General features: G+C 50.7%; 9 protein-coding genes across 9 annotated transcripts; 6 read left to right on the forward strand and 3 right to left on the reverse strand.

Moving 5' to 3' along the window:
• Positions 1-7: 7 nt before the first annotated feature.
• On the reverse strand, positions 8-2169 carry GIQ15_05187 (uncharacterized protein; the record flags this gene model as incomplete). The annotated part of the gene is made up of 5 exons (XM_033552604.1): positions 8-910; positions 970-1338; positions 1401-1530; positions 1659-1828; positions 1969-2169. The coding sequence occupies 5 exons, from the start codon at positions 2167-2169 to the stop codon at positions 8-10; spliced, it is 1773 nt and encodes a 590-aa protein (XP_033406334.1).
• Positions 2170-3051: 882 nt separating this feature from the next.
• Positions 3052-4277, forward strand: GIQ15_05188 (60S ribosomal protein L2; the record flags this gene model as incomplete). The annotated part of the gene is made up of 6 exons (XM_033552605.1): positions 3052-3054; positions 3146-3236; positions 3309-3362; positions 3436-3927; positions 3998-4083; positions 4140-4277. The coding sequence occupies 6 exons, from the start codon at positions 3052-3054 to the stop codon at positions 4275-4277; spliced, it is 864 nt and encodes a 287-aa protein (XP_033406335.1).
• A 643-nt stretch (positions 4278-4920) lies between these two features.
• GIQ15_05189 (uncharacterized protein) lies at positions 4921-6144 on the forward strand (the record flags this gene model as incomplete). The annotated part of the gene is made up of 1 exon (XM_033552606.1): positions 4921-6144. One exon carries the CDS (start codon positions 4921-4923, stop codon positions 6142-6144), a length of 1224 nt encoding a protein of 407 aa, XP_033406336.1.
• Positions 6145-7121: 977 nt separating this feature from the next.
• GIQ15_05190 (uncharacterized protein) lies at positions 7122-9443 on the forward strand (the record flags this gene model as incomplete). The annotated part of the gene is made up of 6 exons (XM_033552607.1): positions 7122-7248; positions 7296-7463; positions 7513-7628; positions 7682-7962; positions 8015-8599; positions 9071-9443. 6 exons carry the CDS (start codon positions 7122-7124, stop codon positions 9441-9443), a joined length of 1650 nt encoding a protein of 549 aa, XP_033406337.1.
• A 62-nt stretch (positions 9444-9505) lies between these two features.
• GIQ15_05191 (uncharacterized protein) lies at positions 9506-13953 on the forward strand (the record flags this gene model as incomplete). The annotated part of the gene is made up of 4 exons (XM_033552608.1): positions 9506-9601; positions 9659-9875; positions 9934-13646; positions 13714-13953. 4 exons carry the CDS (start codon positions 9506-9508, stop codon positions 13951-13953), a joined length of 4266 nt encoding a protein of 1421 aa, XP_033406338.1.
• Positions 13954-15046: 1093 nt separating this feature from the next.
• GIQ15_05192 (NAD(P)-binding protein) lies at positions 15047-16009 on the forward strand (the record flags this gene model as incomplete). Its single annotated transcript, XM_033552609.1, has 1 exon — positions 15047-16009. One exon carries the CDS (start codon positions 15047-15049, stop codon positions 16007-16009), a length of 963 nt encoding a protein of 320 aa, XP_033406339.1.
• A 1168-nt stretch (positions 16010-17177) lies between these two features.
• GIQ15_05193 (succinyl-CoA synthetase alpha subunit) lies at positions 17178-18551 on the reverse strand (the record flags this gene model as incomplete). Its single annotated transcript, XM_033552610.1, has 7 exons — positions 17178-17678; positions 17738-17820; positions 17878-17903; positions 17962-18024; positions 18087-18213; positions 18280-18308; positions 18388-18551. The coding sequence occupies 7 exons, from the start codon at positions 18549-18551 to the stop codon at positions 17178-17180; spliced, it is 993 nt and encodes a 330-aa protein (XP_033406340.1).
• A 326-nt stretch (positions 18552-18877) lies between these two features.
• Positions 18878-20674, forward strand: GIQ15_05194 (uncharacterized protein; the record flags this gene model as incomplete). The annotated part of the gene is made up of 2 exons (XM_033552611.1): positions 18878-19179; positions 20368-20674. 2 exons carry the CDS (start codon positions 18878-18880, stop codon positions 20672-20674), a joined length of 609 nt encoding a protein of 202 aa, XP_033406341.1.
• A 1670-nt stretch (positions 20675-22344) lies between these two features.
• On the reverse strand, positions 22345-23322 carry GIQ15_05195 (uncharacterized protein; the record flags this gene model as incomplete). Its single annotated transcript, XM_033552612.1, has 3 exons — positions 22345-22634; positions 22728-22914; positions 23023-23322. 3 exons carry the CDS (start codon positions 23320-23322, stop codon positions 22345-22347), a joined length of 777 nt encoding a protein of 258 aa, XP_033406342.1.
• Positions 23323-23328: the final 6 nt, after the last annotated feature.

Raw genomic sequence — 23328 nt, forward strand, 5'->3', positions numbered from 1 at the left:
GTGTGTATTAGGCGACTCCGTTATGAGATGGTAGTTGAAATTCCTGCTTTTCGGCGGTAGAGGTATAAGCCTGCTTCAAGGCAGGGTCATTGCCTGAAAATCCCGACTTTGGAATCTCGACAGCGTAAGGTGCTTTTGGAAGCTCGCCAGCTGCTTTTAGGCTTTGGTTGTTCGCTGGAACTTCTGTCGACATGGCTGCAGGTGTATTGATATTGTTAGTTGCCTCTTGTATCATCGGCTTGACTTGGTCGGAGCCAGCCTGAGGTGATTTCGCTGCGACTCCGTTTCCGTTTCCGTAGCGTAGTTTCACGACCAAGGTTTTGTTCCTGTCCAGGTCTAAATCCGCTGTAAATGAGTCTGCATCACTTAGTGCGGCCTCGTCTTCATCCTCATCGTCTGCTGCGAGGTCCGCATCCTCGTCCCACTCGTTTTCACTTGATGCTGCTTCATGTTCGTCTTCCCCTTCTGAATCACCTGCGGAGTCAAAGGCGTCGCTAGGAGTAGATCCTTCCCACCCATTACTGCGATTATCCCGCCTGCTTCTGCGGGATCTGCCGTTCTCCATCCCTCCATCCTCCCCGCCAGCAGGGTTGCTTGATGGTTCGTCGTCGGTCGCGTCGAGGGGTCGCTTCCCAAGAACGGTCTGACCATACATTCCACCAACTCTGGACCTCACCTGGCGACCGGATGCAGTAAAAGTAGGTCCGGCATTATCTGGAGGGGATGAAGCGCGAGACTGGTTGCGTGTAGATTTCCTGGAGGGAAAGGCCTCTGACGAGAAATCGTCGTCGTCAGAGAAGGTGTACTTGATCCGCTTCCCGCGGGTTCGGCCTTCATAGAGAGAGAAGCCGGGTTCGGGGCGGGCAAATGCAGCTTTCCGAGCAAGCCGGTAGTCCCGTCGTTTTCGTTTCTAATGAGAGGGTTAGAGCTCGATGATATATTGACTAGCCGGTCGATGCAGTTTCTTACCTCCTCTGAGTTCTCAAAACGAGGGATACTATTTAATATCTTCTGGCTCAGCTCCTTAGACGCACGGGATTTCTCGGTAGCCAAAGATTCAGCGACAGTTCGTAGTTCTGGAATTGTGCCGGCGACGCTCCACCAGGTGTTCGTTTTCAGTGCAGGGTTGCTTTCTCTGTAGAGTCTGAAGTGTGTGTCGTCTTGGCCTTCGATGAGCCAGTATCGCCTCTTCAGAGTATCGGTGCCCCAAGGCTGAACGGACAACGGCTGATTGCGATCGCCGTCGTGTCTGGATTGCTTGTAGGAGTCTTTAAGCTTCGCCTGAACAGATTCGGAGGAGGAGAGGGCCCATAGGGTCAGGGTCGTAAGCAATTGGATCTAGTGAACAGTGTTAACCTATAGCTCTGAGTAAAACAAAGTCGGTCATTATTATTCCTTACCCTTTCCTCAGGAGTCATAGTCGCAAAGCCTCCTCCACCTGAAAGAGGGCTTTTCCCTTGCCATGCCTTCGGCCACTGCGACTGGTGTGTCTGTATAGCCTCCTCGAGGGCGCGTTGGTAATGGCCTCTCCTAAAGTAGAACGCCACGTATTAGCAAAACTGACATTGCTATCGCGCATTCAACATAATCAAGTCTCGCGCATCATTCTGGCGACTATTCGATGATCGTTTAAGCAGGAATGGCGTGGGGAACCATACTCGACATCCTTTTTCCTGTTGAGTACAAGGCCAAGTAGTGCACAAAGCAGCCGCTCGATGTGGTCACCCGGCGCGGGTTCAACAACGCCCTTTTCTATATCATGCGGGCCATAATGCGGAAGCGATTTGGGGAAGACATCGCTGAATCTCGACCGGAACATCACAAGGAACTGGACAATTGAAATGTTAGCTATGGATTTCGCGTCAAGGCACTATAGGAGCGCGTCACGTTCGCCCCCCTTCCAAAAAAAAAAATTGTACCGTGCAGACAGCGGGATAAGAGATATGGGGGAAGTTATAGAATACTTACTGCGATATTAGGATTATCAGCTAGGACATATTCGTGAGGAGGCGACGGAGGCCGTTTAGGAGACGGTGGTGGTGGTTCAGGCTTCTCTGCCTTTTTGAAATATTTAGTGATTCCAGCGCTGCGGTTGATGGATTCGGCGATGGACTCGTCAGCCGTCGAAACGACAGAGGACAAAGACGACGAGGAATCGGAATCCGTCATGGTGATTGCGCGCGGAATCGAAGTCTCGCGGGTTGTAGGCGGCTGTAAGATATGTTGGCGTTCGTTCGAGGAAGTATGATGGAGGTAGCACGCTTGGAGATAAGATATGCCAACCAGGCTTGCTGGTTCGTAGTAAGCAAAGCTACGGCGACGACAAGGCAACGTCGACCTGCGGATCGCTCGTTTAACGCAGAAGTCTGCGTAAGATGCTGGATAAATGCTGATTTGGTTCTTTAGGTGGAGGTTTAGAGGGCAGAGTAGAGAGCTGAAGGATTTGGATGTAATAAATAGGGGCCAGAAAGCCAACTAGCAGTAACACTCTGCATTCAACTGTGAAAAGCCGGCTTGAATCCAATCATTCACATATAACCTATTCACGTAATAACTATTCGCGTCTGTAGTTATATTCACTGTAACCAACATAACACAACTCAACACTTAACACTCAACACTGCGAGACCAGCCAGTAATAACAAGCAGAGAAGAGCCGCCAAAAGAATGCCAAAAACCGCCAAAACCGCCATAAATCGCCAAAGGAATCGCTGAGAAGTCATTATCGCAGGAGAGCTGACGTTGGAGAATGATAGTTGCATAACGCATGGTTAGTTCCTGCTATACGAACATCGTAGTTTGAGCCGAGTCTTCGTTTCAGAGACTGAGTAGACAGACACGAGTTGAACATCATCCATCAAGAACAGTATATTGAGTGGATGTTCAATATTGAACAGTCCACGCGAGTTAGTAACCATACATAGTCTGGCGACTTGGCTGAATATCCTGTCGAACAACATCGTAGACAAGTATGCTCATCGTCACCGTCGAGTATCTATCACCGTTTAGTTCGTGTAGTTCGTGTATTTCGTGTTAGTATCTTGTTAAATCATGGTATGTTGTTGTTGAAGTTGGTGATGTTGAAGTTGAGTTGAAGAAGTTGAAGTGTCGAGGCGAGCTTAGTCATGCGACCCAACGCGGCTAGCTTAGCGACTCCCACACTGAGCATCCACACAACTTCGACATTTTCATATTGAACTTCACTTTCCTCGACCAAGCCGACATCTTCGCGAAAGGTACGACACGCCCTTCTACCCTCGGAGAACCAAGGAAGACGACGAGAAACCAGCTACTGACAGTCTCTACAGTAATCATGGGTCGTGTGATCCGCAATCAGAGGAAGGGTCGTGGATCTATCTTCAGTACGTTACCCGAAGCAAAAGCTGGAAGTTGAACGGCGACGAAGAAGAAGATGAAGTGCTAACATCTGTGTAGCGGCTCGCACCCGTCTCAACAAGGCGCCAGCCCAATTCCGAACCCTCGACTATGCCGAACGCCATGGCTACACGCGCGGTGTCGTGAAGAAGATCATCCACGACTCCGGTCGAGGTGCTCCCTTGGCCCAGGTCTCCTTCCGCCATCCGTACAAGTACCAGGAAGTCACCGAGACGTTCATTGCCAACGAAGGCATGTACACTGGCCAGTTCATCTATGCCGGCAAGCACGCTTCCCTCAACATCGGAAACATCCTCCCACTCGGATCCGTGCCTGAGGGTACCGTTGTGACGAACGTGGAGGAGAAGGTCGGCGACAGAGGTGCGCTCGGCAGGACGTCTGGAAACTACGTTACTGTCATTGGACACAACCCCGAGGAAGGAAAGACACGTATCAAGATGCCCAGTGGAGCCAAGAAGGTCGTCAAGAGCAGAGTCAGAGGAATGGTTGGAATCGTTGCCGGTGGTGGCCGTACAGACAAGCCTCTCCTGAGTGCGTTTTTCTTCTTTATTTTCAACCCTTATTTTCAACCTTTTTTCCGTGATAAGCTAACAGCCTGCAGAGGCGTCTCGTGCTAAGCACAAGTTTGCTGCCAAGCGCAACTCGTGGCCCAAGACTCGTGGTGTTGCCATGAACCCCGTCGACCATGTAAGTGACCCCTGTATGCCATCGGCCAGCCCTATGCACGTACTGACATCTCGTAGCCCCACGGTGGTGGTAACCATCAACATATTGGTAAAGCCTCGACCATCTCCCGATACGCCGTACAGGGTCAAAAAGCCGGTCTTATTGCTGCCCGCCGAACCGGTTTGCTGCGCGGTACCCAGAAGACCAAGGACTAGATTTAATGGCGCGTGGGCTTTTCATAATGATTATGGGAGAATAAATAAAACTTCTACTTATGACTCGTATCTGTATTGTAGGCTACCAGATGTCTTCATAATACATCCTCCTATCCCCTATCCCTATCTCCATCCCTACCATCGTCATCTCATCGTCATCTCATCGCCATCGTCATCTCGTATCTCTTGTCTACTGTATCATCGTCATGTACGAGATCTTTCTGCCGGTTTCCCGATTGCGGTGTCTTGGCCTTGGCATCATGTGATACATAATCACGTGCCATGACTCATCACGTGGCAAGATCTCTACTCCCGAAGCGGCCTAGCGTCCCCGTCTTGCTCCCAAACTGGCCAATCACGGGACCGCGCCCTTGCCCTCTGCTTTCTTCCGTCACTCGCGCCCGAAAGAGCGAAGAGCTATATAACATCTTGCAGGCTCCGCACATAGAGACTTGGAGACGCTTGTCCGATGCCTGTTTACCATTCGTAGTTAGACACGAGATACGAAGACCAGACAGGAAGAAAAAGCAGAGTGATGGATATAGACACAAGCCTATTCTTATAACCCTTTCACTCGTCCTGCCCAGCCTACCACCTATCATCATCATCTCGCATATTTCGCCGTTGATATACCGAGCCAGCAATGGCAGACGCAGACAACAAGATGGCCTATGCCACGACCTCCGCCAGATGGCGCGCAATCGTCAACCGGGACGCCGCTGCCACCTGCTTCGTGTACGGCGTCCGCACCACCAAGATCTATTGCCGTCCCCGCTGCCCTGCCCGGCTCGCCCGCCGTGCAAACGTCGAGTTCTACGACACGCCTCCCCAGGCCGAGAAGGCCGGGTACCGCCCCTGCAAGCGATGTAAGCCCGAGGACCTGCGCGCGCCCACCGATCCGCATATCAGGCTGGCACAGCGGGCGTGCGAGACCATGACGCTCGCTGCTCTGGCCGGCGGGGACAAGCAGCGGCCGACGCTGTCTGATCTCTCCGGAGAGGCCGGCCTGACGCCCAGTCACTTCCACCGCGTGTTCAAGAAGGTCGTCGGCGTCACACCAGGCAAGTTTGCAAGGGAGCTGATGGAGCGGAAGTCGTTGGGCAAGGTCATGGTCCCCAGTGGTATCAATGCGAAGATTAGCTGGCCGCCACCGCATCTCGCGGCCCTGGTCGGCATGAATATACCTGTATCGGACAGTATATCACCAAAGCCGCAGGTCCAGACCTCTCTTGGCGACTGTGACATAGATCAGATAATAGGGCAAGGATATAGTGATCCGCAGACAGCGGGTCCGATCAACTGGAACGAGTTCGATCTCATGTTAGCCGCAGCTTCAGATCCAAGGCAGCAGCAGCATCAGCATCATCAGCAGCAGCAGCAGATAAATTATGCTGACCCCCCAACTACCACTCCTACCTCTGTCACTACCGCCACTGCCGTCACCTCCACGGCCGCCACATCCTCCGCCGCCGGACTATGTATGCCACAGACAACACAGTCACACTCATTCGACCCCAACCCACTCACCATGCTCCCTCTTGACCACAGCTCGTCGTCGACCATCAACTTTGCCCAGTACATGGCCGAGCCGATCGACTTCTCCTTCATGAACCCCCTTACCACCACCAATACCACCACCGGCCACAGCCCGTCAGACACCTTCAGCCGTCCGACCCCGAGTCCGACCTCTGTCCCGTCGTTATATTCACATCCGTCACTCTCGCCGACTGACTCACCCGTGCTCTTCGACTCGTATGCCGGTCTGGCCGGTTCCGGGTCGCCGTTGCTGCTGGACGATACAGACTGGCTGGATAGCCAGGTGCTGCTCCAGCAGGACTACAGCATCGACCACTGCGTTAGATCGTAACCGGTCGTGCTCTTGAATGGGGAAACGAAACAGAAATATGGAGTTCAACGGGTATGGGAATGAAATGGGTCGGGATGGGATATGGGATGTACTCTCGGCTTGGTTCGGTTGTCCTTTTTTTAGCTTCTTCCTTTGAATGTATTAATGAGCCATACATCAGTATAAAAATACCTAATAGAAAATAATGACGCATGAGTAATGCAAGCATCTTACCTCATCGCTTCGTATTGATCAGATCGTCCTTGCTGCCTACTCCGTTTGCTGCCTGTATCTGCTGTAGCCGTCTGCCCTAACGACCAGCTAGCCTCCATCTCGTAGACCATCCATAGCGTAGGACTATACCGTCTAGTCGCAGTATCAAGAGTAAGTGGCCAGGCGAGCCAGGACAAAGAGGTCGGCGGTTACACCCTGGAGTCTCCTGTTTCAGCGTAGCAGAGATGCATCGTCCGCCAACCACCGCCAACCCCTGACCGCACCCGCTACAGCATCCCGGACGCGCATACGGAGTATCTACCTCTAGATACTGCTGCGTTGTGGTCGGGCTGTTGCTGGCGGTCGGTGGTTGGTGGTTGCAGGACGTTTCATGGGATGAAGTCGGAAGTGCGTAAGTAGCTATTTATGTAAGTCGCAACTCCATCGACCGCGCTTAATGTGTATAAAGGGAGCTTCCCCGACGCTTCAGAAGACGGTAGAGAAGAAGAAGAAATAATAACTATGGTGAAGGGCCGGTCCACTCACGCTCTCCCGTCTTCTCCATCTTCTCCATTCTGCGTCGCCACTGGGAGAGGGAAAGCTGGGAGAAAGCTGGCATCGCCGCAACTTGCTTCCTGGCCGCCAGTTTCTTCTTCTTCCTGGTGAGACAGCGGGCAGATTTGACTTTAGTTCCACTTATTCTCTTTCATACGCTCTATCTCTTCTTTTCTCTTATTCTTTTCTCCTATCCTACATTATTACTATTATTCTATCTGCCACTCGTTATGAACGTCAACAAGAAGCTGGGCCGCCTGAAGCAATGGGCTGGCGAACGCATGGGAGGCGAGATCAAGACGAACGTCTCTGATGACTTCAAGATGCTGGAGATGGAGATGAATCTCAGACAAGAAGGTAACGCTGCCCGCACCGCTGAGACGACCTGATACTGACGGCTATAGGGATGGACCGTCTTCACAAGGCCATGGGCGCCTATGTCAGAGCAATCTCGAAGCGTAGCGAGGGCGAGGACAAGGAAAAGCTCTTCCCAATTGGAAACTTGGGAGGCGTCATGGTCGCCCATGGCGAGGATTTCGCCAGCAACTCCGAGTTCGGCCAGTGTCTTACCAGTAAGCTTGTCCTGGAGATGGATATAGATACGGAAAGCTGACTGTATAGCCTTCGGGAGGACAAACGAGCGCATCTCCAGGATACAGGAACAGTACGTCATGGCTGCAACCTCTAGCTGGCTAGAGTCGCTGGAACGGTCCCTCAACCAGCTCAAAGAGTACCAGGTAGGTGGATTGATCCATGTGATTATATAGTACATCCTTCTAACGGCGTCTAGGCTGCTCGCAAGAAACTGGAGAACCGCCGTCTAGCCTACGACACTTCGCAGGCGAAGATGCAAAAGGCAAGACGTGAGGACTTTAGAGTGGAGGAGGAGCTCCGGTCGCAGAAGCTCAAGTACGAAGAAGCGAACGACGAAGTCCTCCGACGCATGCAGGACATCAAGGAAGCCGAGCCAGAGAACACGGCTGACATGAGTGCCTTTTTGGACGCCCAATTGAGCTATCATGAAAAGTGCAGGGAAGTCCTGCTGCAGCTAAAAGACGACTGGCCTGCCGGGTACGTCTCATACTTTATTAGTTTGTATAAAGGTATTCGCTAACTGTAACAGCCCAACGCAGCAGTTCAACTCCTACGGCCGCCGGGCAACCCTTACCCGCTCCAACACCTCCTTCAACGAGCGTGTGGCCGAAGAAGACATCCACCGAACTACTTCTCACCCCACCTCTCACCACCGAGAGCCCTCCCGGTCCCGCGAGGTCTCTGCCTCTCGACCAGCCCTGGGTGGCCGAAAGCCAACGTTTGAGGGACCAACGCAGCTACGACGGGGGCCATCTCCTTCTCCCGGCCCTGGTTCGCTGCGTAACTCCATCCGCGCGGCAGGTGATAGCACCAATCCAGCCGTGAGCGGGAATGCAGCAGGTATCGCCAACGCCCGTTCCCAGCTCCGTGTCATCAGCCAGGGGTATAGCGGTGGGAATGATGGATACTACGACTCGACGGACGACGCTGCTTCGCCGGTCAGAGGCAGTCCGGACCAGTATCACAGCTCAACCAGCTCGTCTCCCTTGCGGACTGTGCCGGCATCACATTCCGTTCCTGGGTCAGGGACAGCAACGCCCATGAAGAAACCGCCGCCGCCGCCTCCACCGTCCCGGTCGAAGAAGCCGCCTCCTCCACCTCCGCCGGCGAAGCGGTCCGTCTCTGCTTATGCCCTGTAATCTGTTCTTTTCCTGCCTTTGCCTGCCTTTGCCTTGGTTGGTCTTGTCTTTGGTCTTTACATGTACCTGGCTGGTCCTATTACTACAATAAACTTCTTCTCCATCTCATCCTATCATCTATCTAGTATCTGCTCTAGTATCAGTATCTATCTCTATACTCCGTAGTCTATGTTGATGACATTAAATTAAGCTTATCCTGACGGCAGTAAACAACTCTCACCACCGCCTTCACCTCACCTTATACATCTACACATACATCTACATCTACATCTACATCCTCATCCTCATCCTCTATCATCCTTTTCTTTTCTTTCTCTTCTCTTCTCTCTTCTCTCTTCTCTCTGTCTTCCCTGTACATCACGTGTCTTACTCAGCATCACGTGCAGTGACTAAAACTCTTCCTCCTCCCGTTTTCCCTGCGCTTCTTCCTCCCATCAAGCCAAAAGCGACCGAACCACACGGGAGAAGGAGAAACAACCAGCGCGCCCTCGCCCTTCCGCCCTCCGCCATCGACCGTCCATCAGCCAAGGGCCGCAACGCTCCCTGCACCACGCGACGGCCGCCCTTCCACGTCGCATTTCCGCCCTCTGCCCTCCCATCCGCGGTTTCGCCTCCCTCCACCCATCGCCCATAGCCCGTCGCCCATCGCCCATAGCCCAGGCGGCCAACCCCATCTCCGTCCTGCACATCGCGCAAACGCAAAGCAGCTACGCGACGAACCATCTCACCACAACACCATCGCCCTCCGCGCCGGCACACCCGCTCTGCCCTGTCGCGTCCCTACCTGCTGGCATGATCTCTGCCATCGCCACTCGCTAGCACGTCGTTCCCCAGCACCTCGCTTTTCATGCAGTGCTTTGGTCTAATATAAGATATCAACCATGGCGTCTGTCCAGCATCAGGCGGCCAGTATGCCGCAGCAGAACCTGGGGCTGCCGCCAAACGTCACGCCCCAGCATATCCAGGAGGTCTATCAGGTATGTCAATTGCTTTTGCTCCCCCCGTATATGCGTGTCTTGCTGACACGGTTGAAGAAATTCCGGCAGATGCAGGAACAAGGCGTGCGCCATGATGACCCGGAATACCTCAAGGCTCACAACCTGCTCGCCGCCGTCCAGCGGCAGCAGGCATACAATAAACAGCGCCAGATGCAGATGCTCCACGCCCAGAGACAGCAGCCACAGCCACAGCAACCACAGCAAGTAGGACAGGCACCGCCAAATGGTATTGTTGATGCCAACGGAGCTGACGGTAATTGACATCTCTGTTCCTCTTTTGTTTATTTACCATGCTTACATTGTTGGTATAGGGCGAAATGGGTCAGGCGCGAACCTCGCTGCTGCCGTCAGCCAGGATGGCAACGCGATCGCAAACAGCAGTGTGCTTGCAGGGAACGCTCCTCCCTCTGGCGCTACTCCTCCGAATCAGAAGGGTGCGCCCCAGGGATCACAGAGCTTCACTTCGGAGCAGCTGGCCACCCTGAGAAACCAGATACTTGCCTTCAAGATGATCTCGAAGAACCTGGCAATCCCCCAGCGCGTTCAGCAACAGCTCTTTGCAAAGAAGACTGCTGGTGCAGATGGCGTCCCCGTATCCGATCAATCTCTCGACGGCGCCAGTCGCGATGTCGTGGCTGGTGAAGGTGATGTCACTGCCGACAAGCTAAGAACCATGTTCGAGACCTTCAAGTCTCCCTATGACATCCTCGGTGATACTATCAACTATACAGACCACGGTATGCGCCGGAATCGATTGAGACTACCTTGCATCACGCCAATGGGTGTCGATGTCGAGAAGATTCGCGAAGACAGAGAGCTCATCTTATACAACCGTATCACCGCACGGAAGGCAGAGTTGGCCAAGCTGCCTGCTAACCTCGGCGTGTGGGACAGCGGTGAAAGCGATACTCCGGTTGTTGACGACTCTCTCAAGCTCAAGGCCCTAATCGAGTACAAGATGTTGAACCTCCTGCCCAAGCAACGCGCGTTTCGTAAACAGATTCAAAATGAGATGCTCCATTTCGACTACCTGGCCATGTCTGCCAACAGGCCTGCCCATCGTCGAATGAAGAAGCAGTCTCTTCGTGAAGCCAGGGTCACCGAGAAGCTGGAGAAACAGCAGCGTGATGCCCGTGAGACCAAGGAGAAGCAGAAGCAGTATAACCAGCTACAAGCAATTCTCAACCATGGCGTTGACGTACGCAATGCCGGAAATGAGCAACGCGGGCGTGTACAAAAACTCGGCCGTTTGATGATGGCTCACCACACTCACCTTGAACGCGAAGAACAGAAACGAGTTGAACGAACTGCCAAGCAACGTCTCCAAGCTCTAAAGGCAAACGACGAGGAAACCTACATGAAACTGCTCGGCCAGGCCAAGGATTCGCGTATCTCTCACTTGCTCAAGCAGACTGACGGTTTCTTGCGACAGCTTGCCGCCTCAGTTCGCTCTCAGCAACGAAAGACCGCCGAGCGCTATGGAGACGAGGATCGCTTGGATATGGAGGAGGATATGATTGATTCCGACGACGAAGAAGAGAGCCGCAAGGTCGACTACTATGCCGTGGCCCATCGCATCAAAGAGGAGGTCACCATCCAACCGAGCATTCTTGTCGGTGGTACCTTGAAAGAATATCAGCTGCGTGGTCTAACGTGGATGATTTCTCTATACAACAACAACCTCAACGGTATCTTGGCCGACGAGATGGGTCTCGGTAAAACAATCCAGACCATCAGTTTAATCACCTACCTCATCGAAACCAAGAAGCAAAACGGCCCATACCTCGTCATCGTCCCCCTCAGTACCCTCACCAACTGGAATCTTGAGTTCGAGAAATGGGCTCCTTCTATCTCCCGAATTGTCTACAAGGGTCCACAGCCTACTCGAAAACAACACCAGCAGGCCATCCGATGGGGCAATTTTCAGGTTCTACTCACCACCTACGAATTCGTCATCAAAGATCGTCCTATCTTGAGTAAGGTCAAATGGCTACACATGATCGTCGACGAAGGTCATCGTATGAAAAACGCGGGCTCGAAATTGAGTTTCACCTTGACTAACTACTACCAATCGCGATACCGTTTGATCTTGACTGGAACGCCGCTGCAGAACAACTTGCCTGAACTTTGGGCCCTGCTCAATTTCGCCCTTCCAAATATCTTCAAGTCCGTCAAGTCTTTCGATGAATGGTTCAATACCCCATTTGCGAACACTGGCAGCCAAGATCGTATGGAACTCACTGAAGAAGAGCAGCTGCTTGTCATCCGTCGACTTCACAAAGTTCTTCGTCCCTTCTTGCTTCGCCGTTTGAAGAAGGATGTCGAAAAGGATCTTCCCGAGAAGCAAGAACGTGTCATCAGATGCCGATTCTCAGCTCTACAGGCCAAACTTTACAAACAACTTGTCACTCACAACAAACTGGCCGTTAGTGATGGAAAGGGTGGGAAAACACCCGTGCGTGGTCTCAGCAATATGCTCATGCAGCTGCGTAAATTATGCAACCATCCATTCGTGTTCGACTCTGTAGAAGACGAAATGAATCCTGGCAAGGCTACGAACGACCTGATCTGGCGTACTGCCGGTAAATTCGAGCTTCTCGACCGAGTCCTTCCTAAATTCTTTGCCTCTGGTCATCGTGTCCTCATGTTCTTCCAGATGACTCAAATTATGAACATCATGGAAGATTTCATGCGGTTCCGTGGGTTCAAGTACCTACGTCTAGACGGTGCCACAAAGTCTGATGACAGATCTGATCTTCTGAAGAAATTCAACGATCCCGGATCAGAGTACTTCTGTTTCCTCCTTTCTACCCGTGCTGGTGGTTTGGGTTTGAACTTGCAGACTGCCGATACAGTCATCATTTACGACTCCGATTGGAATCCTCACCAGGATCTTCAGGCTCAGGATCGTGCTCACAGAATTGGTCAAAAGAATGAAGTTCGTATCCTTCGGTTGATTAGTTCTAATTCCGTCGAGGAACGAATTCTCGAGCGTGCTCAGTTCAAACTGGACATGGATGGAAAGGTTATCCAGGCTGGTAAATTCGATAACAAATCCACCAACGAGGAACGAGATGCCCTTTTGCGTACCTTGCTCGAAACTGCTGAAGGTGCAGACCAGATTAATGACCAGGACGAGATGGACGACGATGATCTGAACGAGATCATGGCCCGTTCCGAAAGTGAAATCGCGCTTTTCCAGAAGATCGATGAGGAGCGACAGAAGAGCTGTGGATATGGCCCAGGGTGCAAGTACCCTCGTCTGCTAGGAGAGGAGGAGTTGCCTGACATCTATCTCACGGAAGAGAACCCTGTCGCACCCGCGATTGAGGAGGTGGCCGGTCGTGGTGCGCGAGAACGCAAGAACGTGAAATACGACGACGGCTTGACCGAAGAGCAATGGCTAACGGCTGTGGACGGTGATGAAGAAACTCTTGAAGAGACAATTGCTAAGAATGACGCCAGGATGGAGCGACTTCGCGCAAATCGCGAAAAGCGTAGTAAGAAAGCACAAGGCCTTGAGTCCTCGCCTGAACCTTCAAGAGAAACTTCCGTCACACCACAGCAAAAGAAACGTCGCAAGGGTCCCGTGCCAAAGCGTAAGGCAGAGGAAATCATTGATGACGCTCCGTCGAAACGCAGAAGGGGCCGAGTCAACAATAAGGCTGCAGACTCACTCACCAATTCTGAGCGTGCTACATTGCAGAAAATCCTCGGCAACGTTTACCAAACTCTCATGGATCTTGAGCAAGACGTTCCTGTCGACTCTGAAGATAGCGATGATGAACCTATGACTCGCTCCATCATCGAGCCGTTCATGAAGCCTCCGCCAAAATCGCAATATCCCGATTACTACATGATTATTCAGACCCCCATGGCTATGGATATCATCAAGAGGAAAATCAATCGCGAGGAATATCGCAGTCTCAAGGATTTCCGTGAAGACATTCGCTTGCTCTGCACCAACGCCCGGACGTACAACGAAGATGGAAGTATCCTGTTCCAAGATGCCAACAACATCGAAGTGAGTTTTGATAGATCCCCCAGATTACATCTTTTATCGTCACATATCTAACATATTCAACTCTTAGGCCACTTGTAACGCAGAGCTGAAAAAGGAAACTGACCAGCACCCTGACTTCGCCGACTTTGATGACGTCGGTTCGTCCATGGGTGATGAGCAGTCCGCTGCAGTTTCAAGTGTGGGCACGCCGCTCGCATCTACTTCAGCCTCTGGACATCCCAAGCTGAAACTAACGTTCAACGGCTCGAATAGAGACAATGCCGCATACAACGGAGCGGACAACGGCGCGTTAAGTGATGATGAATAAGGTTTATTTCTTTAGCCTATGATTATCTACCCTCTCCTTGGTGATGATCACTCTCTCAAATCCGCGTTAATTAGACGTCCAAATACCCCTTTTATCGCACCCCGCCCCAGCAGTTATTGCGTCCGATTTCACTTTACCATCCCCTTACTCCAAGCTTTATGTATTTGACATTATTTCTATCGCAAGTTTTGCCTGGCGTTTGACATTTGGTATTTATTTTGGGTCAGTTAATCGCACCTTTTTCTTAACCGTCGGCGAAAATAAAAAGAGACCCGATCGATATCGAATCGACGGGTGATGGCGGGCGGCGGGTCAACGTTTCATTTTCGCATTCCAGCGGCAGGGTTGTTTTTGATTTTTTCTCCCTATTAATCCCTTGTCCCTTCCTTTCAGCTTCATTTCTAACCCTCTTGTCTTTATTATACTCCTTTTTTTTCGTGTTTTGCAATTTCCTCCGTCGCCGCTCCGTTGTTTCGACCGTTGCACTACTCGCTTGTTTGCTGGAATCGCTGGGATGGATGGGTCATGGTCTTATGGAGATTGGTACTTGTTACCAAACCTGAGAAAGAAGAGAGTTATTCAAATTGCCTAAAATGATAAATGTATTATGTATGAGTTACTGCCTCGAGATCTGGCGGAGCGACCAGAGTAAAGCAGATAGTTATTAGATGATGAATGGAAAGTTTCAAGTATATTTTGTCGGGCCTCCCTCTAAGCTTGCTCTATGTCTGCTCTAGCATGACTTACTGGTTAGCCTAATGTAAAACCGACTATTTAACGCATGAATGCGAATCCTCATCCAGCTACAAAGAACAAGGTACAGTTGATTCATACACCAGTGATGCTAGTTCTATCCTATACATTGGGATCTTACGGAAGAGGCGGACAGTGCATTGCTGACTCAGTACGCCCTCAATATCAACCGACAACAGGCAATATATAGATGGATGTATATTCAAATAGACGTCAAATGTCACACAATTTCGGGCCCCGAGTCCAGGTAAAAGTTCACCCAGCGAGTTAAATAGGAGATACCTCATCATCGGGTGGGCGCTTTCCCGCTCCTCGTCTACCAAACCGTCTCTATTGCATCATGGGTTTCTACTACTCCCAGTTCTTTGTCCAGCCGGCGTATCCCACGCAATCTTTCGCCGGGCAGACAGTAATTGTTACTGGAGCCAATGTTGGTCTGGGCCTAGAGGCTTCCCGTCACTTAGTCCGACTCCAGGCAGAGAAAGTAATCCTGGCTGTCCGCAACGTTGCCGCTGGGGAAGAGGCAAAACGAGACGTCGAACTATCCACCGGCAGGATAGGAGTGTGTGAGGTATGGGAGCTGGACCTTGCATCCTATGCCTCTGTTCAAGCATTCGCCTACAAAGCCACTCAGCTGCCTCGATTAGATGTTGTGATCGCAAATGCCGCTATTGCTACAGCCACCTTCAGCATCGCCGAGGGACATGAGCGGACAATCACCGTTAACGTCATTAGCACCATCTTGCTCACCTTACTGCTGCTCCCCAAGTTACGGGAGACTGCTGAGAAACACCCACAGGCAAATCGTCCTCGCATTTCGGTCGTAGTCAGTGAGACACACGCCTGGACCCCGTTTCCTGAGTACAAGGCCGAGAACATATTCGAAAAGCTAGATGACCCGACAGCTGCTGACATGACCGACCGATACGCCAGCTCAAAGCTAATGGATATCCTTATTCTCAGGGAGATGGTGCACCGGGCGTCAGGTGCCTGGCCAGAGGTGGTAAACATGGTGAATCCGGGCCTGTGTCATTCGAGGCTCGCGCGTGAACTGGGCTGGGGCTTCTGGCTCTTCAAGCAGGTAGTCGCTCGGTCCACAGAGGTGGGCAGCCGAACGCTGGTTCTAGGAGCTGCTGCTGGCCCCGAGAGCCATGGAAAGTACATGGTCAATGGGAAAGTTGATGATAGTGCTCTGTCCGGCTTTGTACGTAGTCCGGAGGGAAGAAACGCTCAGCAGAAGCTGTGGGAGGAGCTTGTTCCCATCCTCGAAGGAATCAAGCCGGGTATTATGCAGAATCTGTAGCCTTAGGTGGATCCTTTGGAAAGGTCCTAATCCGCTAATCAAGGTGGCATGTTCTTCTGTTTGATAGTTAGGTAAACCTCGGCGCACTTGAGGAACTTGGGTGCCATTGGCAAGGGAATATGTCTAGCATTGGCACCAGACAGGATCAGGATTCCTCAAATGGCCTGGACAATTCTCACTCTGTATCAATAGTGGTGGTGATATCAACATCGAAAGTCGCGATATAAAAATGACAACTATCACGTGATATGCCCATCTGCTTCATCCTTCACAGAAGGTTGGAAATGACATTACATTCTTCATCACTTCTTCCGTGTCTGTCATTATAGCCTACCTTATTCCAGTCTCTACAAAGCCGTATATCATTGGCTCTTATCTGCTTTAGTTCCTCTCGCTCGCCTTCTCTTGGTGCTTACTCTTTAGTTTAAAGATACAGCCATGGCTGCAAGAATGATAGATGATATAAAGATATCAGTTGCGAGGACATAGTATGGGGCATTTAAACGTTACTCCTTACATCCGCGTACGCAGCTTAGAGCATATGGATATTATAAAAAGGGTATAGAAATATCACCCTAACAAGCTAACTACATCTTGACGTCAGCTACTTTTGAGATTAAGTCATAATTAACCAATTGGTGGGAGATCAAGGGAAGCGATGATATTGCCTCCATTTAGCAAGATGTACTCATGGGAGTCAGGAGGTAGAGAAATAGCTGCATATATGACGTAGTTATAACAGTATCAATAGCGAATACAGCGGAGTCTAGTGGTCGTTGTCTACGTATCGAGGCCTGGATATAAGATTATTTATTTAGATTTGATGAACAATATTTGAAGCAATACTTTGCTAGCATCTTGGCTTAATCATCGAGAAAGCTTACGTGTATTCTGAATTCATATTCGTACGTCTTAACATTGATCTATCTAAAAAAATAGCATAGCTATAGCTGTATTTGAAAGAATATTTTATACAAAGCAGTCTACCAGGCTAGACGTTTCTATTCCCTCCGGGATGCACTATTCAATTAACTATAACATGGCAGAAGAAAAAACATAGAAAAACAACAATGCAAAATACAACCCTGAGATCTTCAATAGCATATAATCCAGAACAATGGGAGGGTTGCATTATAGATACAGAGGAGCACACCAAGGAATCAAAGGTTTAGACAAGATCTCTCTTGACGAACTCGGCGAGGAGGGTCTTTCCAAGCGATGCCGGGCTTCGCTCAACAATGACACCGGCATCCTGGAGAGCAGCGATCTTAGAGTCGGCTCCGCCCTTGCCTCCGCTGACAATGGCACCAGCGTGGCCCATTCGTCGGCCAGGTGGAGCGCTGATACCGGCAATGAAGCTGACGGCAGGCTTGTTTGCGGTGTTCTCGCTCTTCAAGAAAGCGGCGGCGTCTTCCTCGGCGCTACCACCGATCTCACCGATCATGATGATTCCGTCGGTCTCCTCGTCCTCGAGGAAGACACGGAGACAGTCGATGAAGTTGGTGCCGGAGAATGGGTCACCGCCGATTCCGACGACGAGAGATTGACCGAGACCAGCTTGGGTGGTTTGGTTAACGGCCTCGTAGGTGAGGGTACCAGATCGGGAGACGATACCGATACGACCTCTCTTGTGGATGAAACCGGGCATGATACCGATTTTGCATTGTCCCTGGAGAGTATATGGTCAGTATGTGTTTCAATGGACATCTTATATACGAGTGTGCGTACGGGAGCGATTATTCCAGGGCAGTTTGGTCCGACAAGTCGGGTCTTGTTTTGCGTTTTTAGCATGTCGGTGATGCGGACCATGTCTGACAAGAGAAGTTTAGTAGGAGTATACCAGCATATTCACATCCATATGGCCATACCATGCTGAGGGATTCCTTCAGTGATGCTATACAACGTGTCAGTCGACTTCAGCCTAAACCTACAGTGGCGGGAATGAAACATACCAGACGACGAGAGGCATCTCCGCTGCGATAGATTCTTCGATACTCTGAGCAGCCACGGAAGGTCTGTGTTCGATGCGTTAGCACCAGTAAACCAAGCCAGCAGCTAGAATTCGTGTTATACATACGGGACGAATATAGCAGAGGCAGTTGCTCCGGTCTCCTTGACGGCATCGGCGACGCTGGCGAAGACGGGTTTACCGAGATGAGTCTCTCCAGCCTTCTTGGGGTTTGTACCGCCGACAACATTGGTTCCTATACAGGATTAATCTCATATCCCCCCGTCGTATCTGAGCTGCGTAAGGGCAGAAGAGTGTTTACCGTAGTCAATGGCTTGCTGGGCGTGGAAACTAAGAGCATCGAAAACGACAACGTCAGCTAGCTGTATACATCTCATAACACCGATAGATCAGCTCAATTGCAACTTACGTTCCCTGCTTTCCTGTGAATCCTTGGAAAATGACCTTGGTGTCTCCGTTGATGCGGAGGTTCTTTACTGTCGAGGCATAGCCCGTAAGGCCTGCGTACCCGCGTCGCTGGACACGGGCGGCATTCTGCAATGCAGAGACAGTGGAACGTCTGAAGGACTGCATATCTGAAAAATTGCGACAAGCAGCAGCCTGTGTGAGTAGAGAAAGGGGTGCTGGAGGAAAAGCAGAGCGAGATAGATGTGCTGGTTGGAGGTCGAACTGGAGAGAGTCGGAAGTTGACGATGTTTTTTTACAGTTTCAGTTTTCGCATCGTGGCTTCCGGACCATACAAATTAAAAACTGACCCCATGCTCCGACACATCTACAGTCCACCACGAACATACCTGAGACGAGTACGCAGTGCGCAGTACGCAATAGACGCGCATATACGGAGTAGGCTGGGCTGATATCTATTTCGAAGAACTCGTTTACCATACCAGCTATCCGCCATGGCGACGAAGACGATGACTATGCCGAAGCACAAGCTGCCCAAGAACCTCAAGCTGCCGCCAGAGAACGAGAGATATATGAGAGCCTGCTCTGATATAGCAAATGCGCTGATCCAGGACTATGAAGCGCAGCGGGACGACAAGAAGTCGAAGAAAGATATCAACTTGAACAAGCTGCGGGGCACGATCGCGAAGAAACACTACCTGAGCAATCTACCGCCGCTGACTGCTATCATCGCCGCTGTTCCAGAGCATTATAAGAAGTATATCCTTCCGAAGCTGATTGCAAAACCGATCAGTGAGTGGGAAACGCCGTCTTATACCCGTGTGGCGAGTTGTGCGCTGACCTTTTTTCTCTGTATAGGAACATCCTCTGGAATCGCTGTCGTTGCGGTGATGTGCAAGCCTCATCGTTGTCCGCACATTGCGTATACAGGCAATATCTGTGTTTACTGTCCAGGTGGGCCGGACTCGGATTTTGAATACTCTACACAGTCCTATACCGGGTACGAGCCAACGTCGATGCGAGCCATCCGAGCCCGATATGACCCGTTCGAACAAGCGCGAGGTCGCGTCGACCAGATTAAATCTCTGGGTCACAGCGTGGATAAGGTGGAATACATTATCATGGGTGGTACTTTCATGTCCTTGCCCGAGGAATACAGAGAAACATTTATATCACAGCTACATAACGCTCTGAGCGGCTACCAGACGGATAATGTCGACGAGGCCGTGCAAGCCGGAGAAATGAGCAATATTAAATGTGTGGGAATCACGATCGAGACCCGACCAGATTACTGTCTTGACACCCATCTCAGCAGCATGCTTAGATACGGCTGTACCAGATTAGAAATTGGAGTGCAGAGTCTTTACGAAGATGTGGCGCGAGATACCAACAGAGGACACACTGTAGCTGCTGTGGCAGAAACGTTCAAGCTGTCAAAGGACGCAGGGTTTAAAGTGGTCAGCCATATGATGCCCGATCTTCCAAACGTTGGAATGGAGAGAGACCTTTTCCAGTTCCAGGAATACTTCGAGAACCCAGACTTCCGAACCGATGGCTTAAAAATATACCCAACCCTTGTTATTCGTGGAACAGGTCTTTATGAACTCTGGAGAACTGGTCGTTACAAGAACTATACTCCAAACGCTTTAATTGATATCGTCGCTAGAATCCTCGCCCTCGTTCCTCCATGGACCAGAATTTACCGTGTGCAAAGAGATATTCCCATGCCTCTTGTCACATCTGGTGTGGAGAATGGAAATCTTCGCGAACTCGCACTCAGCCGAATGAAAGACTTTGGCACAACCTGCCGTGACGTGCGTACTCGAGAAGTCGGCATCAACGAAGTGAAGAATAAAATCCGACCGAACCAGGTTGAACTTGTCCGACGTGACTATGCGGCGAACGGGGGATGGGAGACCTTCCTTGCATACGAGGATCCCAAGCAAGATATCCTTATCGGCCTCCTTCGACTACGAAAGTGCAGCTCTACGCACACCTTCCGCCCTGAACTCACCGGCCAGCAAACTAGTTTGGTTCGAGAACTACATGTGTACGGCTCTGCGGTGCCAGTTCACGGCCGTGACCCTCGCAAATTCCAGCATCGTGGATTTGGAACATTGTTGATGGAGGAAGCTGAGCGGATAGCTCGCGAGGAGCACGGAAGTCGTAAGATCAGTGTCATCTCTGGAGTTGGCGTGCGGAGCTATTATGCTAAATTGGGATATTACCTTGACGGAGTCTATATGAGCAAAATGCTTGATCCCCTTGATGATACCGAGGACTCCGACTAGGCTACGTTCTATGCCATTGATATTCTTCGCTGTTTAGAGAAAAGTTGGTGGTGGTCATGCTATGTTAAGAATGAATGATGCTTAGGTGTTTTGGATGCATGGTAACTGATGCATGGTCTGGCGCACGGAGGCAGGCAGCTACTGGGAGGATATCTATTTTCTGAATTTAAAAGTGCCTTTCCACATTTCTAGACGGTTATACCAAGGGTCTTCTGTTAAAATATTTACTGTTGTCATTGAATTCGTATAATATGATTTCAGATTTTTATAGACATCTTTATACAGGAAGCAATACTACCAACTAGTATCAAAGATCCAACTTGAAGATGACATTATTTGACCTAAACTATAGACTATTCTAATCCCCTGTAAACATAAAATACCACATGGCCGAAGATATAAAGTAAAGCATCCTCCAAACATCGGGTAAATAACCAATAAAATGCATATTATACTCCGAAAGGAAATTAATTAGACGGATCTAGAACATATACAGCAAATATACATTTGACAAAGATGGCCGTGCTCTAACTGTAACACTCTGCACGACAAGATATGGTAGGTGTAAGTCATCTTCCCATCTTCTCCGTCCCCAGCTCGACACAACGTAGCACCATAGCTATCCAAAAGCTACCGAATCAATAACTCGTCTTTCATAGAAACAGAGGATATCAAATAATAAACAATCCCCTTAAGCTAGCCAGCCTTATGATATAACGAAACAATGTTGTAGATAAAAAGAAATAATGGATGGATGTTTGCGGAGATTAATTCAACGATATCGCTCCTCGCTGACTTGATCGCATGTGTAGGAAGGCCTGGAAGCCGCAGAAGACGGCGAAACACTAATATAAGAATGAATTAGTTCCAATTTCTGTTTATAACGCTCTCGGCCGCGTAGGGTAATATCCTCTGGATATCGAATAGCTCCATGGTACGAGGTAAGGTAGGTAAGGCAGGAACATACAGCATAGATGATGACAGCGGTGAATATCGAGGCTGCAACGGCTGCGGGATGCTCGGCATCTTTCTTAGAGCCAGTCATGGAGTGATGGTTGCTCTGAGACGAGTAATTCAACATGTTAGCCTATCTGAAGATGCGATTCAACCTGATCGCGCGCAGAGGAACCCGGGAGACACGCACTTTGAAGAGAGCTCCGATGACCGAGAGGATGACGACTGCGAATATGGATATAACGCAGCTAGAATCGACAAGTAGAGTCCATGGTTAACGATAGCGTCTTCGAAGGGACCAGGCAGCTCTTACCAGCTCCACGCATTCATGGCAGACACGACGGGCTTCATGGCGGCTAGAGGTCGTCGCGGGGACGAAGAACGACTATCGAGGAGGGATAACAAGAGATCGACGAGGATAGAATCTGTAGCTTTAACCAGAAAGCTGAGATGCGAGCTGTGGTGGGTTCGGTGGTGGAATTGTCTATCGTCAAGGACGTTCTTCGATGTTGCGTCAGTGAAGTTTCCCTCGCCACAGCCAAGCGCAGCCCTTTTTCTCTTCTTCTGCACAGCTCGAACAAAACACCAACGACATGGACGATAGACCTCGACTGTCCTCTACTCTACAGCATTTACTCTCGCATACTGATCAACTGATTGTTAACTGATGATCAACTGATCTATTGTTATATCAAGACTACTCAAAAACAGCTGTATCAGGCCTCGCTCGTCCTGTTCCACTCTATACACTGCTCGAAAGTGACACCAGAACCCCCAAAGATATCCAGGGCGCTCCCAATCGTGAGATCGACCTTCCCTCCGCTGCTTTCCTTGACCCGCTCAAGGTCTGATAGCCCTCGTCCACCGCCAGCATACGTAACCGGAATGCTGCACCACTCCGCGAGCCTCGACACCAGCTCCTCGTCAATACCCTGCTGCAGCCCCTCGACGTCGGCTGCGTGGATGAGGAACTCAGAACAGTACGGCTCGAGCATCTGGATGGATTCTACAACGGACAGACAGACAGGTCAGAATGGAATTCGTCATTTGGGGCAGAAGCGGATGCACCAGGGGCTTCTGGGGTGTCGATCACACATACCTTGGGTTATCTCCATGTCAGTAATTGTCTGCCACCTGTCCATGGCGACAAACCAGGTGTTCCCCCGTTTTCGGCAACTCAAGTCCAAAACCAGCCTTGACTTGTCGTCGCCAATCGCCGCAAGAATCGACCGTAGCCTGTCGATTGAGAACCGCGCTTCTGGAAATAGGTAAGACGTAACAACCACCTACTATTCTTTAGACCCGTTTTCTTGCAAGGCCGCTTGACACACGAATAGCCCGTGGCCATGACGGGAGTAAAGCCAAAAGGGTCTGGGATGCGTTTCACTGCTCACTTTTTCGGCTCCAGCATCCAACCAGTACTGCGCATTCTTATCTGTAATCCCGCCAGCGACATGTAGACCGTCAGGCCATGCCTTCAGTGCTTCAAGGGCAGCATCATCGTTCCCCGGACCCAGTTTCACGACGTGGCCACCCGTTAGCCCGCTATTTCTGTATAGCTTTGCGAAGTGGCCAGCGGAGTGCTGGGAGACAAAGTTGGTCTTTAGCTCTCCAGGCTCAGTGGTCAAGGTGCCGCCGACTATCTGCTTGACCTGGCCCGCGTGCAAGTCGATACAAGGACGAAACCGTGTCATATCGCG

Source organism: Arthroderma uncinatum (genome assembly GCF_011692745.1).
Source record: "Arthroderma uncinatum strain CBS 119779 chromosome Unknown scaffold3, whole genome shotgun sequence".
In the NCBI taxonomy this organism is placed as follows: domain Eukaryota; kingdom Fungi; phylum Ascomycota; class Eurotiomycetes; order Onygenales; family Arthrodermataceae; genus Arthroderma; species Arthroderma uncinatum.